Source organism: Aegilops tauschii, chromosome 6 (genome assembly GCF_002575655.3).
Source record: "Aegilops tauschii subsp. strangulata cultivar AL8/78 chromosome 6, Aet v6.0, whole genome shotgun sequence".
NCBI lineage: Eukaryota > Viridiplantae > Streptophyta > Magnoliopsida > Poales > Poaceae > Aegilops > Aegilops tauschii.
The window spans coordinates 50,299,630-50,316,303 of NC_053040.3; the positions used below are offsets into that span (position 1 = coordinate 50,299,630).

The following is a 16,674-nucleotide window of genomic DNA, read 5'->3' on the forward strand; positions in this document are numbered from 1 at the left end:
GTACCACACAATTACACGCTAACTAGGATTCTTTATTTCTAATTAATCTCCCCCGTCTGATTTTCACAGGGTTGGGCCCCTCCTCCCCCTTAATCTCCAATCAAAACTCACTAGTTTGTAAATCCCGTGTAACTCTATGTATCTCTAGCATTACTCGGCATTGTAGTATGTTGTGTTTTGTGTGGTTCGGCGAAAATGTAATATGAGATTGTCTCTTGTAACTCTATGTATCAGCTTGGTTTTTTGTGGGCTTTGTTGTGGCTTTCTCTGATCTACTCCCTCCGTCCCATAATGTAAGACGTTTTTTAGTGTCAAAAAACGTATTACATTATGGGACGGAGGGAGTAGTTATTATCACGTTTGGTGGGCTTGGAGAGAGGCTCCCAACGAAATTATGCACGAGTGATAGCCTGCGTTGTTGGCCTTTTTTTCCCTAAAGAAAAGTTAAAGTTCTGGGCTTTCCATACGCAGCGTGACATTTCCCCTCTGGCCCTCTCCGCTCCACTCCAACAGATCCCCGCACGAGCTGTGAGGAGGGCGATATGACGCCCAGGCCCAGCCTTCGCCGCCGCCCCAGCTCGCCGGCGTCGGCGCCGCCGCTGGACGACGACGACCTCCTCTCCGAGATCCTCCTCCGTCTCCCTCCGCAGCCGTCCTCCCTCCCACGCGCCTCCGCGGTCTGCAAGCGCTGGCGCGGCCTCGTCTCCGACCCCGGCTTCCTCAGCCGCTTCCGGATCCACCACCGCCGCCACCCTCCCCTCCTCGGCTGCTTCGTCAAAACTTCCGACGAGCTCTACTTCGAGCCTACCCTGGAGCCCCCAACCATGTCCCGCGCGCCCGCTTCTCCCTTCAGAAACTCCCCCGCGACAGCTTCCTGCTCCTCGGATGCCGCCATGGCCTCGTGCTAACCTTCGACTGGAGGAAGTTGCAGATCCTGGTGTGGGATCTCGCCAACGGCCTCCAGCAAAGCATCGCCTTCCCCCCGGGGTTTCACATGGTGGAGACCCTGATCCACCTCCAGGGGGCAGTGCTTCGTGCTGCCGCAGACGGCCAGCACTTCCAGGTGTGTTTGGTAGGCTTGGAGAGAGGCTCCCAACAAAATTATGCGCGAGTGATAGCCTGCGTTTACTCGTCCGAGACCGGCAGCTGGGGTAATCTCGTCTCAACAGCATTTCCATCCGTGCCTTATCTGCATGTAGATCCCACCATCGTTTTCATGGCCAAGCCCGGTGTGCTGGTTGGGGATTTCCTTTACTGGGCGCTTACTGGGAATTTTGTTCGAATTATCGAGTTTGATCTGAAGAGGCAGAGCCTAGCTGTGATAGGGATCCCGGTGGATATGGATTCTTGGAGAGATTACGAGTACTCAGTTATGCGGGCTGATGATGGTGGGCTTGGCTTCCTCTTTCTGTCAGACTTCAGTGCCCAATTATGGAAGAGGAAGACCGATTGTGATGGTGCTGCTCCATGGGTGCTGGGAAGAACTATTGAACTGGGCAAGCTACTTTCCCTAAATTTACATAGTGAGCAGGTGCCCCTAAGGATTCTAGGATACGCTGAGGAAAATAATGTGGTGTTCTTGTCGACAGTTCACGGTGTCTTCATGATCCAGCTTGATCCATTGCAGTCAAATAATGTGGTGTTCTTGTCGACAGTTCTCGGTGTCTCTCCTCTCTATTATCCATTCGAAAGTATCTATACTGCAGGTAATAGCATTTACATTGGATATAACAAAACCAGGTTATTTTTCAGTAACTAGTTGATGGAACGCGGTTATGAGATGTTATGCTTTGCCAGTCTTAGTAACCGAGAACACGAAATCATGGAACAGTAGAATAAAGTTGCTAAAGAAGCATAGCACCTCCTTTTTTTGGTTAAACAGTCTCAACAATGTTGTACTATCAACTATTTGCTTTTGCTGCTTGATGAACACTCCCAACATATAGCGATATTGCTCTGTGATCTGTTCTGATGCTTGTGTGGTGGCATTGTATGCGATGGTTATGACTTGAGAAAATATATGTTAATGGTAGCTTAGCTGGCTTCCTATATGGCTGTTGTCATGTTATGCTTCTTTAGCAACCTAATTCTACTGGTCCGTGATTTTGAGCTTCCTTAATTGAAGCCGAAGGTTGTGCCTCTTACCAAAAACAAATAAATTAAAGTGATGTTGTTTGCTATATTCTCATACTAGTATTATTGTGGAATTATATGGTTTGAGCCAAGGTAGCATATTTTTTATCTGTTTATTTATTCTGTGGATATTTATAGAATAAAACAATGAAAAGAGACAATACCAATATTTTTTATCAAGAGTGTCCATTTTTCGTATAACTGAATTTGTTGCCTGCCTATGGGCATAATTAATAAAAAGTATAACAATGGTAATATTAGTTCTTAGCTGCAGTGCAGTTGTTTCCCGAGATGAGATACATAAGGGTTTGAAATCACTGTTAGCAGCAAGAGCACAGGTAACTCTGATTTGGGACTCAGTTCTGGGCTGCAACGGATGCTGCTGGCTATGTTCTCCATTTTTATGACACTTGAATACATACTGTTTTTTGAGTATTATGTTTATTTGGTAGTAGATGGGGCTTTGTTTATTTACTCCTATTGTTGTATAAACCTGTTTTGTTTTTCTCAAATTTCATCAACCATTTTATCTAAATATCTCATTGATGCCCTCGTGTCTATTTGTTTCTCATTGGAATGTCATCGGTTCCTGGACATATGCTTGTAGGCATGGGCATTGCTGGTGGTCATGATGGGGCTAAACTTTTGCACAATGCATAAGATGATTGGTCAGATTAATATGCTATCATGATGTACTGGATTGGGCAGGTAAGCCTGTCTTTAAGTAGTAGCAGAATGAAATAGTTTCTTTTTCTTTGCTTTATGGATAGTTCTCTATTTTACTTTTACTTGTTGCTGCATTGCATTCAATATCTTTGTGGCTAGTCCGATTGCTATTTGTATGTTGTCCCCTCTATGCAAGTAATCGTTAACCAATAGTACTTGATCATTTGGCTTCAGATTCCCTTAATTAATGCAGGCTTATACAATTGCCATTTCACACCGCTGTTCACTTGGGATCATTATAATACGTAGTGCCCGCTTAAAGTTATGTGCAATCTTAGCCTTTTAGTCCGCTTGCTTAAATATTTTCTCAGCATATCTTTGTGTGTCACTATAACTCACATATGTAATTGGCTATTAACCTCTAGAAGTTTTTTGGAGGTTGTTATTTTCTGGAGTTATGGAGCGTCGATTGCAGAATCTTGGTTCAGCAAGGTTTTTGTCCAATACCATTTAAAGGATTACTGTAGTCAACTACTACATACTACTCCCTCAATCCCTAATTACTTGTCGGAGAAATGGATGTATCTAAAACTTAAAATACATCTAATACATCCATTTCTGTTGGATGAGGGGCTCATGGCCCATGTATTGCTGGCCCAAATGGCCCATGCCCATAGTGGCTATCTAAACTAAGGGAGAGGAGAACGTCCTTGTCTTGAGTCCCAGAGCTGCCACACACGAGAGAGAAACTTACGCGAGCAACCAGACACGAGCAGGACGTTGTTTGCAGGTACTCCTCTCTCCCAAGTCCAAATTGGTATCAGAGGCTAGGTTGGTCTAGTCGCCGGCCGGTGCGGGGTCTGGCGAGGAGGCGGCGGAGGGGCTCAAATCAGCGGTGGCTGCGACGTGCTGTGTGAGCGCGCGCCACGCGGGTAGTGGCCCGGTGGACGCTGCGCGAGCGGCTGTTTCTTGGACCCGAGGCAGAGCCCCTGCTCGAGCTCTTCCTCATCCTCGGACGGTTGCGGAGGGAGAGCAGCTGCTCAGGTGGTTGCTGGTGCTGTTGCTGCGCGGGAGGTGCGACTACAAAGGAGGTGTGGATCCGCGCGACGGGTCAGCTCCGGCTGCTGGGGACCGAGGTGTGGGCATCTGCGCTGCGCGGGAGCTACTGTGTGCGCTGTAGTACTGCAGGTGGTGCAGGGAAGGAGAGGGTCATGGATTTGGTGCAGTTAGATGATGGATGTTTGTGTGGTGCAGAGGAAGGAGGAAGGAACGTTGGAGATGAAGAGCTGAGAGGAGGAGGAAATGTGTCAAGCAGAGACTTGGAGGATGCCCTGCTCGCCGCCATCAAGGAGGAAGTTGTGCTGCGTGCACATTTGGCCTCCATCGAAGCGTCCTTATATGCAGCGAGGGCAAGGGTGGCTCACATGATGTACACGACAGCGGCCATCGAGGAGGAGAGGACAAGTTCGGCCCTCTTTTTCTGTATCAATGGAGATGGCACTGAAAAGCCCACAATTGCTGCTCATAGGACTGATCCGGACTGGGTTCTAGACTCTGGTGCTTCTAAACATGTTGCAGGTGACTTCAGGGAGTGAGTCATATGATCATCTCACTCCCTCTCAAAGTAACACGATATGTACTATTGACGGGACATCTTAGCCTATTAAGGGCATTTGGATAGTTCAATGTACACTTGATATTAAGCTATCTTCAGTCCTACAAGTGCCATCTTTCTCGGTCAATCTGTTGTCTTTTAGTGCTCTAATTGACAGGTGGACTGTAGGAGTCGATAGAGAAATGTTCTTGATTGTTGACAGGCCAACTGGAAGGAGGATTGGGGCTGGAGTAAGGCGCAGGGGGCTATGGTACATGGACCGTGAGGGGCTTCGTCAGACGGGCAGCCCAGTGTTTGCGGTAACTGTGGAAGAAATAGAGTCTGTGGCGATGAAACATCACTACAGAATGGGGCATGTATCCTTTGATAAATTGTTCAAGTTGTTTCCTGATGTAATGCATGGAGGCGATAAGAACAAGTTGAAATGTGATGCGTGTGAGTTTGCAAAACACACGAGGACGTCTTATGTGAGTAAGGGACTTAGAAGTATATCCCCATTCATGCTTGTTCACTTGGATGTGTGGACAAGTCCGGTGGTGTAGGTTAGTGGTGCAAAGTATTTTGTGACCTATATTGACTGCCACTCATGGGTGACATGGATCTATTTGATACGTCATAAGGATGAAACTTTTCAATGCTTCAAGACTTTCTATGCCTATGTGAAAAATCACTTCAATGTTTGGGTACAAGTGATAAGAAGTGATAATGGCACTAAGTATGTGAACAAAGTGTTTGGGACTTTCTTATCAGAGCATTGGATTTTGCATCAAACCTCATGTCCGGACACTCCTCAGAATGGGATGGCAGAAAGGAAGAATCGCCATATTCTGGAGGTTGCTTGATCACTGATGTTTACTATGAATGTCCCGAATTTCTTATGGAGTGAAGTTGTGATAGCCGCGACACACCTGATCAATCGCACATCATTGAGAGTACTGGGTATGAAGTCTCCTTCCGTGTTACTTCTGGGAAAGAATGATTTTGTGGTTCCTCCCAAGCTGTTCGGTTGTGTCTGCTTTGTGAGGGATCACATGACATTTGTGGGCAAATTGGATCGATGGGCCGTCAAGTGTATCTTCACTGGGCACTCTTCTAGGCAGCGCGGCTACAAGTGTTGGAGTCCTTCTGAATGGAGGACCTTTGTGAGCATGGATGTCACCTTCAGGGAATCTGAGCCATTTTTATGGTGAAAAATCCGATCTTAGTGGATTATTTGAAGTCTTGACCATATCCAGTCTATTGTGATAGGTTAAGAGGGGGAGAGTGGTGGTGGTGCCGATTCAGTGCTGCAACAACCAATTGAGGGTGATATTCTAGTACAGCGAAGAGAGCAGTAGCCCTAGAAAATGATAACACCAAAGAGTGAAGGATCAATTGTAATTGATGGAGTGCCGAGTCAGATTGGCGGTGCTCCCACCCAGATCGGTTATGTGCAGAGGTGGACAACAGAGCAAGAGGAGCAGCTAAAGGTGTATTCACGGAAGCAAGGTGATGCTTCTCATAGATGGCAGAAGGTGAATGAGGAGCGTAATCCTCAAGTATATTCAAGACGACAACTTCAGGTTCAGGGGGAGCAACCAACACATGTGCAGGGGGAGCAGCAAGGCAGCAATGCAAGCTCATCTGACAGAGAGGACTTGCCAATTGCTTTGAGAAAAGTGGCGATCAACTATTATAGAGGAGCTCGAGGCATTAAGTAAGAACAGGACATGGGTTCTAACACCTCTTCCAAGAGGAAAGAAGGCAGTTAGCTGCAAGTGGGTATACACTGTGAAGCAGAATGCAGAAGGGAAGATTGGAAGGTACAAAGCAAGGCTTGTGGCAAGGGAGTACAGCCAGACCTACGACATTGACTATGATGAGACCTTTGCTTCAATAGCAAAGATGGAACACTATGAGGATCCTGATCTCCTGTACGGCGAATTTGGGGTGGTCCTTACATCAACTTGATGTGAAGAATGCTTTCTTGCATGGGGACCTGAAGGAGGAGGTCTACATGGAGATCCCATTGGGGTTCTCTATGTCTGAGGCTATTGGCAAGGTACGCAAGTTAAAGAAATCTCTTTATGTCTGAAACAGTCTTCGAGAGCATGGTTCGGCAAGTTCAGATGTGTTATATGTAGTATGGGGGTATGTGAAGTGTAATGGTGATTATACACTGTTCTACAGACATAAAGAAGGGAAAATCACTATGCTTGCCGTATATATGGATGATATTATTATCACAGGGGATGAAGAAGAAATAGCAAGATTAAAAGAGTGTTTGGGTAAGGCCTTTGAAGTCAAAGATCTGGGCCGACTAAAATACTTCCTGGGCATAGAAGTGGCCAGGTCTGCCAAGGGGATTGCGCTATCTCAGAGGAAGTATACTTTAGATATCCTAAGCGATCTAGGGATGCTAGGATGTCGGGCAGCATCAACTCCAATTGATCAAACCACAAAGTGATAGCTCAGTCAGGAGAGCCAGTGAATAAGGAGAGATATCAAAGATTAGTTGGTAGGTTGTTGTACTTGTGTCATACACGACCAGACATAGCATTTGCAGTAAGTGTTGTGAGCAAATACATGCATGAGCCTAGAAGTGGACATCTTGAGGCGGTACATAGAATCTTGATTCTTGAGATACTTGAAAGGTACTCCTGGAAAAGGATTGTCGTTCAAGAGTTATGTACACCTTGTTGTAGATGGTTATTGTGACGCTGATTGGGCTAGCTGCCTGGATTACAGGAGATCAACGTCAAGCTATTGTGTCTTTGTAGGAGGAGATCTAGTATCTTGGAGAAGCAAGAAACAACCTGTTGTTTAAAAATCAACTGCATAGGCTGAATACAGAGCCATGTCCAAGGGACTGGGTGAGATGTTGTGGACTAGAAATTTATTAGAATAATTGAAGATATTGAAGACTAGTTGTATGAATGTGTGGTGTGATAACAAATCAGCAATCAACATAGCACATAATCTAGTGCAGCATGATAGAACCAAGCATGTGAAACAAGCAAATTCTTCATCAAAGAAAAGCTTGACGCTGGGATCATCAAGATTGAGCATATGAGTTCTGGGCAACAAATTGCAGACAGTTTGACTAAAGGATTGGGAACTAAAGAATGCAATCTAGCATGTGACAAGATGGGATGATAGATCTCTTGAGGGGGAGTGTTGAATGAGGGGCTCATGGCCGACCCAAATGGCTCAGGCCCATAGTGGCTATCTAACCTAAGGGAGAGGTGCTCGTCCATGTCTCGAGTTTGAGAGATGCCACGCACGAGAGAGAAACTCATGTGAGCCAGACACGAGCACGATGAGACTTTTGCTCTTGTGGCCCATATGACAACTATTCGTACACTTCTTGTTGTGGCCTCTGTTTGCCACTGGTCTATATCTCAGCTTGATGTTAAGAATGCCTTTCTCAATGGCAAGCTGCATGAGGTGTACATGCAGCCCCCACCTGGGTGTTCTGTTCCTGATGGCATGGTATGCCGTCTTTGTCGCTCCCTCTATGGCCTTAAGCAAGCCCCTCGCGCTTGGTTTGAGCATTTTGCCTCTGTGGTGATTGTCGCTGGTTTTTCAGTGAGTGCTCATGATCCAGCGTTGTTTGTCCACCTTCCAACTCATGCTCGGACTCTTCTTCTCTATGTCGATGACATGATCATCACTGGCCCCGAGTATATTGCCTTTGTGAAGGCCCGTCTTAGTGAGCAGTTTCTTATGTCCGATCTTGGCCCTCTTCGCTACTTTTTTGGGATCAAAGTCTCTTCTACCTCTAATGCCTTTTTTATTTCCCAGAAAAAGTATATCCAGGATCTTCTTGCTCGTGCTGCTCTTATTGATGAGCGCATTGTTGAGACTCCCATGGAGCTCAATGTTCACCTTCGTGATACTGATGGTGACACCTTGTCTGATCCGACGCGTTATCATCATCTTGTTGGGAGTCTTGTCTATCTAGCTGTCGCTCGTCCGGATATCTCTTATCTGGTCCATATTCTAAGTCAGTTTTTTTCTGCTCCCAGTTTGGTTCACTATAGTCATCTCCTTTGTGTTCTTTGATATCTTCGGGCACGATCTCTCACCGTTTGTTTTTTCCTTGCTCCAGTTCCTTACAGCTTCAGGCCTATTCAGATGCTACGTGGGCTAGTGATCCCTCATATCGCCGTTCACTTTCTGCTTGCTGTGTTTTTCTTGGTGGCTCTCTTATTGTCTGAAAGACAAAGAAACATATTGCAGTTTCTTGTTCGAGTGCAGAGGCTAAGTTGCGAGCTATGGCTCTTTTGACGGCAGCGGTGACTTGGTTATAGTGGTTACTTCAGGACTTTGGTGAAGCATAAGCTCACCAAGCACATTGGTGTTGATGCTTTTTATGTGCGCGCTGGTGTGCAGGATCAGGTTATTGCTCTTCAGTATGTGCCTTCCGAGTTACAGTTGGCGGATTTCTTTATGAAGGACCAGACTAGAGCGCAACATGACTTCTATCTCTCCAAACTCGGTGTTGTTCATTCACCATGAGTTTGAGGGGGGTGTTAAGAGTACTATATCTATAGTCATGTAGTCTTTGTATTTACCCCATTGTATAAGGAGTTTCTTGCATATTTCCTACACCTGTACATGTATATATACTGGCCTATGGCTTCATGGGAATACAAGTTGCATATTCATAACACTTACAAGTATAATTTTTGAAATAGTAATATTCACATTGTAGTTTGTCACCCTCTGTTTGTAACTGAATTACATAGAAGATTTGAAGGCAAATTGAGAACTGGTCCCTCCGTTCCACAATATAGTGTGTATAGACTTTTTTCCAAAGTCAAATCTCATAGAGTTTGACCGACTTCATTAAGAAAAGTATCAACAACAATCATACCAAATAAATAACAAACAACAACGAGAAAGCCTTTAGTCCCAAACAAGTTGGGGTAGGCTAGAGGTGAAACCCATAAGATCTTGCGACCAACTCATGGTTCTGGCACATGGATAGCAAGCTTCCACGCACCCCTGTCCATGGATAGTTTTTTGGTGATACTCCAATCCTTCAGATCTCTCTTTACGGGCCCCTCCCGTGTCAAATTCGGTCTACCCCGACCTCTCTTGACATTATCCGCACGCTTTAGCTGTCCGCTATGCATTGTAGCTTTTGGAGGCCTGTGTTGAATATGCCCAAACCATCTCAGACGATGTTGGACAAGCTTCTCTTCAATTGGTGCTACCCCAACTCTATCTCGTATATCATCATTCCAGACTTGATCCTTCCTCGTGTGGTCACACATCCATCTCAACATGCGCATCTCCGCCACCCCCAACTGTTGAACATGTTGCCTTTTAGTCGGCCAACACTCGGCGCTATACAACATTGCGGGTCAAACCGCCGTCCTATAGACCTTGCATTTTAGCTTTTGTGCCACTCTCTTGTCACAGAGAATGCCAGCTGCTTGGTGGCACTTCATCCATCCGGCTTTGATTCGATGGTTCACATCTTCATCAATACCCCTATCCTTCTGCAGGCTTGACCCCAAATATCGAAAGGTGTCCTTCTGAGGCACTACCTACCCATCAAGACTAACCTCCTCGTGCCTAGTAGTACTGAAACCGCACCTCATGTACTCTGTTTCAGTTTACTAAGCCTAAAACCTTTTCATTCCAAGGTTTGTCTCCATAACTCTAACTTCCTATTGACCCCTGTCCGACTATCGTCAATTAGCACCACATCACCCGCAAAGAGCATACACCATGGGATATCTCCTTGTATATCCCTTGTGACCTCGTCTATCACCAAAGCAAAAAGATAAGGGCTCAAAGCTGACCCTTGATGCAGTCCTCACTTAATCGGGAAGTCATCAGTGTCGCCATCACTTGTTCGAACACTTGTCACAACATTATTGTACATGTCCTTGATAAGGGTAATGTACTTTGCTGGGAATTTGTGTTTCTCCAAGACCCACCACATGACATTCCGCAGTATCTTATCATAGGCCTTCTCCAAGTCAATGAACACCATATGCAGGTCCTTCTTTTGCTCCCTGTATCTCTCCATAAGTTGTCGTACCAGGAAACCTCCTAGGCATGAAACCAAATTGATTTTTGGTCATGCTTGTCATTCTTCTTAAGCGGTGCTCGATGACTCTCCCATAGCTTCATTGTATGGCTCATCAGCTTAATTCCACAGTAATTAAAATATATCTCATATCTAACGATATTTATTTGGTATCGTAGATGTAAATATTTTTGTCTATAAACTTGGCGAAAGTTTGTGGAACTTGTCTTTTCAAAAGTCCTATCCGCACTGTATTATCAAAAGGAGCGAGTACTACTACGTAAAGGTTTCATGTTTTCATTTTTCACAAAACAACAGAAAACCCGAATACATAGGTTTTCCTATCATGGCTGCGTGGACCACGGTCTTCCCTAATACCATTATCAAAACCTCTTTCAAGATTCACCTAGGATACATCCCTTGTGTTCTTCCTAAAGCAAATACCTTCTGATTTGTGAACTATTGGATTGGCCATCCAGGCTTCATAGAGGTGTTTCGACAAGCTTGGAGTTTTCCTCACAAAAACAAAGACATCAGCGGTACTTCTCTTCTAATTTCAAAAGCATTAGAAGAGCCATGCGGAGCAGAAACCTCTAGTTGCTAGTTGCAAATTGGAACTTAGTCTCGACCTTACTGATCGACTTGAAGAACAAAGGCTTATGTCTGTTGTAGAAAGGAATTTTAGAGGAATCATTAAAAACCACATTAATTGACTCATACAGTACAAGCAGACTAGGAAAATATACTCACTAAGATGAGTCCGCTTTAGAGATGAAAACTCGAAACTCTTTCATGCGTTGGCCAGAAAAAATCCCATTCTATCTCTTCCCGACCGACATGGCTCCTCAACCAATGATCATGAAGTCGAAGCTGCTATCATGTGGAGAACGTTCAATAACAGAGTGGCTATCTTGGCTAACCCCCACATGTTATTTGATCTTTCTAAGTTTGTCCAACAGGCTGAGGATCTTGGCACCTCTTAACCCCACTTTCTAGATAGGAGATTGATAATGTGGTCAAGCAAATTCCCCTGGACCATTTCCCTGGTCTCAATGGCTTTAGCAGTATCTTTGTCAAGAGATGCTGACCGATCATTAAAGAATATTTTTATAATCTTTGTAATGATTTTCAGGAATGTCCATCCTCCATACTTAGCCAAAAGATACACTCGGACCTTCAGGAATTTGCCAATCCCTATCACCTCCAAGTGGATATGGAACTGCTTGAATTTTGTTAATTTTGATTCGCCACTGACCATCTAGCTTGTATGTTTCTAAAAAAGTATGCCTATTAGGTGCAAACTAGATGCTTCTGTTCTATTCTATCCCCTCATATGTCCATGACAACAAATCATATTTTGAATGATTTGACAAGCTAGGCAGTTCAGCATTTACCTCTAATGGAGGTATTTAAACAACTGGTCTTTTAGCTTCTGCTGAGATCATATGTAGCCAAACTGCAAAGACTTTGAGAACAGGTCAACAATAGAAGTTGAAGGTTTTTGGCACAAGAGTAGAGGTTGAAGATGTGCCACTGCAAGTGAACTGCTCTATTGTTTTGGTCCACCTTCCACAGTGATGAAGCTGATGTTGACTATTTGAGTCGTAAATATATCTGAGATATAGCTCGTTTTTTTCCTGAATTAATAATACAAAAGTGTTTGACTCATGACATTTATTTCTCCACAGGTATCTAGAGTTACATTCTGGTGGCTAAGATGCAATGGCTTGTTGGGTGCGAGTTATTCCATTTCATATGCTCCACACGGAAATTAACACTGTGGCATGCACCGGTGATTAGTTGAATCTTCAGCTGATCCCGTCTAATGAATGTTGAACATAGAATTGCGCCCAAAGTAGCCGGAAACGGGGAACGGTGGGCCGTCCCTCGATCCAGATTCATCGACCCAGAATCAGATTCGGGAATGAGGGTCGATTCGGTAAGATTCGATGCGGATTCGACGTTTCCGCAGCCGGATCATCGATTCAGGTTCGGCGACTCGACAGTCGTGGTTCTTGAATCGATCGAGTAAGCAAAAGGTCAGCCATATCAATCACGAACTCCTCATTTTACTCTCTGTCCCGTTCTTTTCCCCTCCCCTAAATAACTCCTCGTTTTGCTCTCCAATTACTCCAAGGCTGCTGATAAATTTTCCATTGGGAAGGAGATGATTTATTTTAGTCTTCATGGATCGACGATGCAGCCAGTTGCTCCCAGCCCAGCCAGTTCCCTGTATAAGTACTCCCTCGGTCCCTCCCAGCCAGTTGCTCCCGGCATCCAGCGACCAGAGGCACATGCAGCAGTAGAAATTCAGATTCAAAACCAGCCATGCTTCAGAAGACTTGATTGCTCGAGGATCCAAGAGTCCAGTGACATTCAGGCATTCAGTTTTCAGATTCAGGTACACCTAACCTACGCCATTCAGTTCATCAGATGATCAGAAATCAGATCTTGCCTTTGAATTACAATTTTGTGAGTAAGAATGTAATATATGAACCTGTTCATTATTCAGAGATTGCGATGGCGTTTGGGTCGAAACGTAAGTTAGCAGATCGGAGTGACATCGAGGAGGATGACGCCAATGATGTTGATCTCATCAATTCCGATGATGAGCGTAATAGAGGACGCCTCTGATCAACAAGATGAATCTGCCGAGCATGGTACTGCAAAACCTCCTAAATCCCTTCTAGATGAGGTATTTTTTCTTGATGCACCTAAAGGGAAGAACTCTGGTGGATCAAGACCCTGGCGATACAAACATTGTGATAAGAAGTACACAAGTAGTTATACAAGAATTCATCAGCACTTCTTTGGTGTTGGTCCTGGCAAGACGAAACAAATTGCTCGTTGCTCTGTCGCAAGTGATCGCGTAAGTATAAGAAAATATATGATAAGGTATATGCACATGCTTTTTATGAGAAAAATTATTCAGACAACACCACAACAATTGGCACCTATATGACTCTTTCCCTGTTTTGATTTACAGTATCACCAACCTGAGAAAGTACAAGCTTCAGGCTCGGTGCCTAAAAAGCAATTAGTAGAAGCTTTTGCTGGGGTGGAAAGAGATGCAGTGGACATGCAAATAATGTTGTTCCTTTGTGCTAATGGAATTCCCTTCAATGTGTTGAGAAGTCCACAATACTATGAAATGGTAGCAGCCATCCAGAGAGCACCAAAGGGATACAAACCTCCTGCATATGAGAAGGCTAGGACTACTCTTCTAGATGCATGTAAGAGAGAGGTGGAGAATGATTTGGCTCCGGTTAGACAAACATTGTAAGCCTCAAACATTTAGCATTTGTAATCATCTATTTTTTCTGACAGATGGTGTCTCATGGTGTCTATAGGTATTCCCATGGTGTCTGTGTTGTTTCTGACGGATGGACAAATATGAAGAACCATCCATTAATCAACGTAATAGCATCGAATAGCTGTGGTTCAATGTTTCTGTACGCAGAAGACTTCTCTGGAGAAGAGAAGACAGGTGAAGCCATTGCACAATTCTTACTGCAAGCCACTGATGAGATTGGCCCTTCCAAATATCCTTCAGGTCATCACTGATAATGCATCTAATTGCAGAGTTGCGGGTGAAGAAATTCAGAGAGTATGTTTTTCATAGTTTGGTACATTGATTTTAGTTTGAGGATCACGTATATCCAATTGTGTTTCTCTTTTCTATTTGACAGGTGCATAAGCATATATTTTGGTCTCCATGTGTGGATCACACACTGAATCTAGTATTCAAAGTTTTTGCAAAAAAGTTTGCTTGGATGGTTGATACATACCAGACTGGGAAAGCAATTGTGAAGTTCTTTAGGAACCACCAGCACTTTCAAGACCTCTTTAGACGCAACTCCAAGTTGGATCTTTTGAAGGTCTCAAAAACAAGATTTGCTTCTCATTATATTTTGCTTAAGAGGCTTATGGATGTTCGAGAGGCGCTCACAACTACCATTGTCACAAGCAAGTGGAAGGAACTGGTGAAGGCTTGTGATGTACAAACAAGAGCAGCAGCAAATGCGAATGCCCAAAATATCATTGATGAGACATTTTGGGATGAGATTAAAATCATCCTTGACATCACAAAACCATTATACATGGTAATCAAGTTCAGTGACGGAGAAGGTCCAAAATCTGGTGATATATACGGAAAAAGTGGACAATATGCTTGGCGAGATGCAAGAAGTCATGACAAGGGAAGATAACCCTCACAAAGATGATTGGTCGAAGGTAAATGACATTATTCTTCATCGGTGGGGAAAGATGAACTGGCATTTTCATTGCTTAGCGTTTGCTCTTTCTCCTAAGTATTATGATCAAGCCTATCTTGCAAGTCCTGCTCCTGGTGGTGGTTAAAGGAAAGCTCCAAATGATGACAGTGAGGTTATGGAAGGTATTATAGAGGCTCTAAATAGAATTGCAGAAGATAAAAAAGAGTATGCTCTTTTACGTGAGGAGCTTAACACCTTTAATGAAGAAAGGTTTGTATGCAATAGACGCCGTTCAAGCTGATGCAGCCACGATGAATGCCACAGAATGGGGGTTCAATTATGGCTCACAAACTCCAACTTTAAGTGAGGTGGCAAAGAAAGTCTTGTCTCAGCCAATAAGCAGCTCCTCTGCCGAAAGAAATTGGAGTACCTACTCATTCATACATAATGTAAAGAGAAACAAGTTGAATGCAACGACAGCCGATAAGCTTGTCTTTATTCATGCAAACGAGCGTCTGAAGAGGAGGTTTTCAGAGGGCTACAATTCAGGTCCACATTATAAGTGGGATGTTGAGCCTGAGAATGATTTGCTGGAGGATTCAAGCTTGAAGCTTGAGCAGCTGTGTTGGGATAGCTTGGAGGATGAAGCAGCTGATGCTGAACCACCACGCAAAATTCAGAGGAGTTGAAACACTAGGAAGTGTTCGGTACTAAATCTGAACTCTTCAATATATTGACTCCAATCTTTACATTCTTGATTCTATGGTCACTAATAGTTCTCTTTTAATTGAAGGTACTCCCTCCTATCCTTTTTTCTTTGCGCATAAGTAGAAATGCGGATACCAAGGAGGGACTCGATGTATATTTTCTGGACTATTTTGCCCCTTACATGCATGGGGAGAGCCGCGGTAGTTTAAGAGCAAGTATAATAGAACTGAGTCAGCGGGCTATAAGGAATAAACTAGTATATTTCTGCTTAGTTGGAGGAAAGAGAAGAGGAGAGAGAAGGTAAGCGGGCTCTTCGTGAAGAGCCAGCTCTAGCACGTGCTCTTAGGCATTCTGTGAGAATGAAATGTGGGTCACATAATAGAAAAGTAGTACACTTTTTTAATCTACTATTGTACATGTTAACTGTAAAATGGGCTGTAGATGACATGACACTGGCTTATAGCCAGCGGCTGGCTATACTATTAACCATGCTCTAATTCCCGCATGCAAGGGATCAGTAACTGCGTGTACCTGATTGGGCGGCTCCGTCGGTCTCTTTTTTCTCACCCCACGAGCAAGGCATGGCCCATCTGCATGGCGCGTTTGATTGGTTACAGCTTTGCTGCGGCTGCGCATGCATATGCTAATTACTGCGACAGATGCGGGGCATGGTTGGAAACTAGCGCGAGAAAAAGGGAACGCGCAGACTAATCCGGGAAAAACTGAAAAAACTTATGGGCAGAGAAAAAAGGACCAGAGGGAGTACATGGCGAGTTAATCTGTTGGTGAAACTTTATTGGTTGGAAACCTGGAAGATGAGTCACTTGGATGCTGCTATTGAAGTGATTGTGTCTGTTACCTTGGTCAATCTGTTTTCTTGTTTGCTACTTTGGTTAAGTCAAGTATTTTGTTAAGTACTCGTGCTGAAATTTTAATTAAATATATCATGTCTTATCATTGTTCATATGGTTGATCCACCGTCGTACCGGTAGTAAAGATTCACGTTCCTCGTTTCATGGTACCGTACTGGATTCATCGTACCAGAATTGATTGGTTCGCGTTTCCGCTTTAGAAAAATCGGATTTAGAAAAATCGTTCTAGAGATGTATACCCCCGTTGTACCCGACTTTTTCCAGCCTCCGACTCTCGTCCCCCGTTCCCGTTCCTTGTTCCCACCGTACCGGAAACATGGCAACTATGATTGCGCCTGCCTACCAGCAGCGAAATGCGTTTGCTTGCCTTTTCTTTTTCATTGAGATGCGGCGACTGAAGGATTCATGAACTGGCTAACGTTTGATACATATTATGAGTTG

General features: G+C 44.3%; 1 protein-coding gene across 5 annotated transcripts; it reads left to right on the forward strand.

The window, feature by feature from the left end:
* The first annotated feature begins 444 nt into the window (after window positions 1-444).
* Window positions 445-16,313, forward strand: LOC109731440 (uncharacterized). Of its 5 annotated transcripts, none has more exons than XM_040391856.3 (9): window positions 445-1,706; window positions 2,741-2,841; window positions 12,128-12,840; window positions 12,952-13,308; window positions 13,426-13,718; window positions 13,790-13,926; window positions 14,022-14,046; window positions 14,129-15,360; window positions 15,447-16,313. In XM_040391856.3, the coding sequence occupies exons 4-8, from the start codon at window positions 13,012-13,014 to the stop codon at window positions 14,172-14,174; spliced, it is 798 nt and encodes a 265-aa protein (XP_040247790.1). In that variant the 5' UTR covers window positions 445-1,706; window positions 2,741-2,841; window positions 12,128-12,840; window positions 12,952-13,011; the 3' UTR covers window positions 14,175-15,360; window positions 15,447-16,313. The 5 variants fall into 5 exon arrangements, 4 of the variants coding, with proteins under 4 accessions (XP_040247790.1, XP_073357094.1, XP_073357093.1 ...); XM_073500993.1 differs by having other exon boundaries at window positions 454-1,706; window positions 12,128-12,478; window positions 12,577-12,840; window positions 13,790-14,046; XM_073500992.1 differs by having other exon boundaries at window positions 454-1,706; window positions 13,790-14,046.
* Window positions 16,314-16,674: the final 361 nt, after the last annotated feature.

Bases quoted from the DNA above. Each gene is read 5' to 3' on its own strand.
- LOC109731440 (XM_073500994.1), top strand. From the start codon at position 13,012: ATGACGCCAATGATGTTGATCTCATCAATTCCGATGATGAGCGTAATA. The intron at 13,309-13,425 runs GTAAGTATAAGA...TTTGATTTACAG, and splicing joins GCTCTGTCGCAAGTGATCGC to TATCACCAACCTGAGAAAGT. The intron at 13,719-13,789 runs GTAAGCCTCAAA...TGGTGTCTATAG, and splicing joins GCTCCGGTTAGACAAACATT to GTATTCCCATGGTGTCTGTG.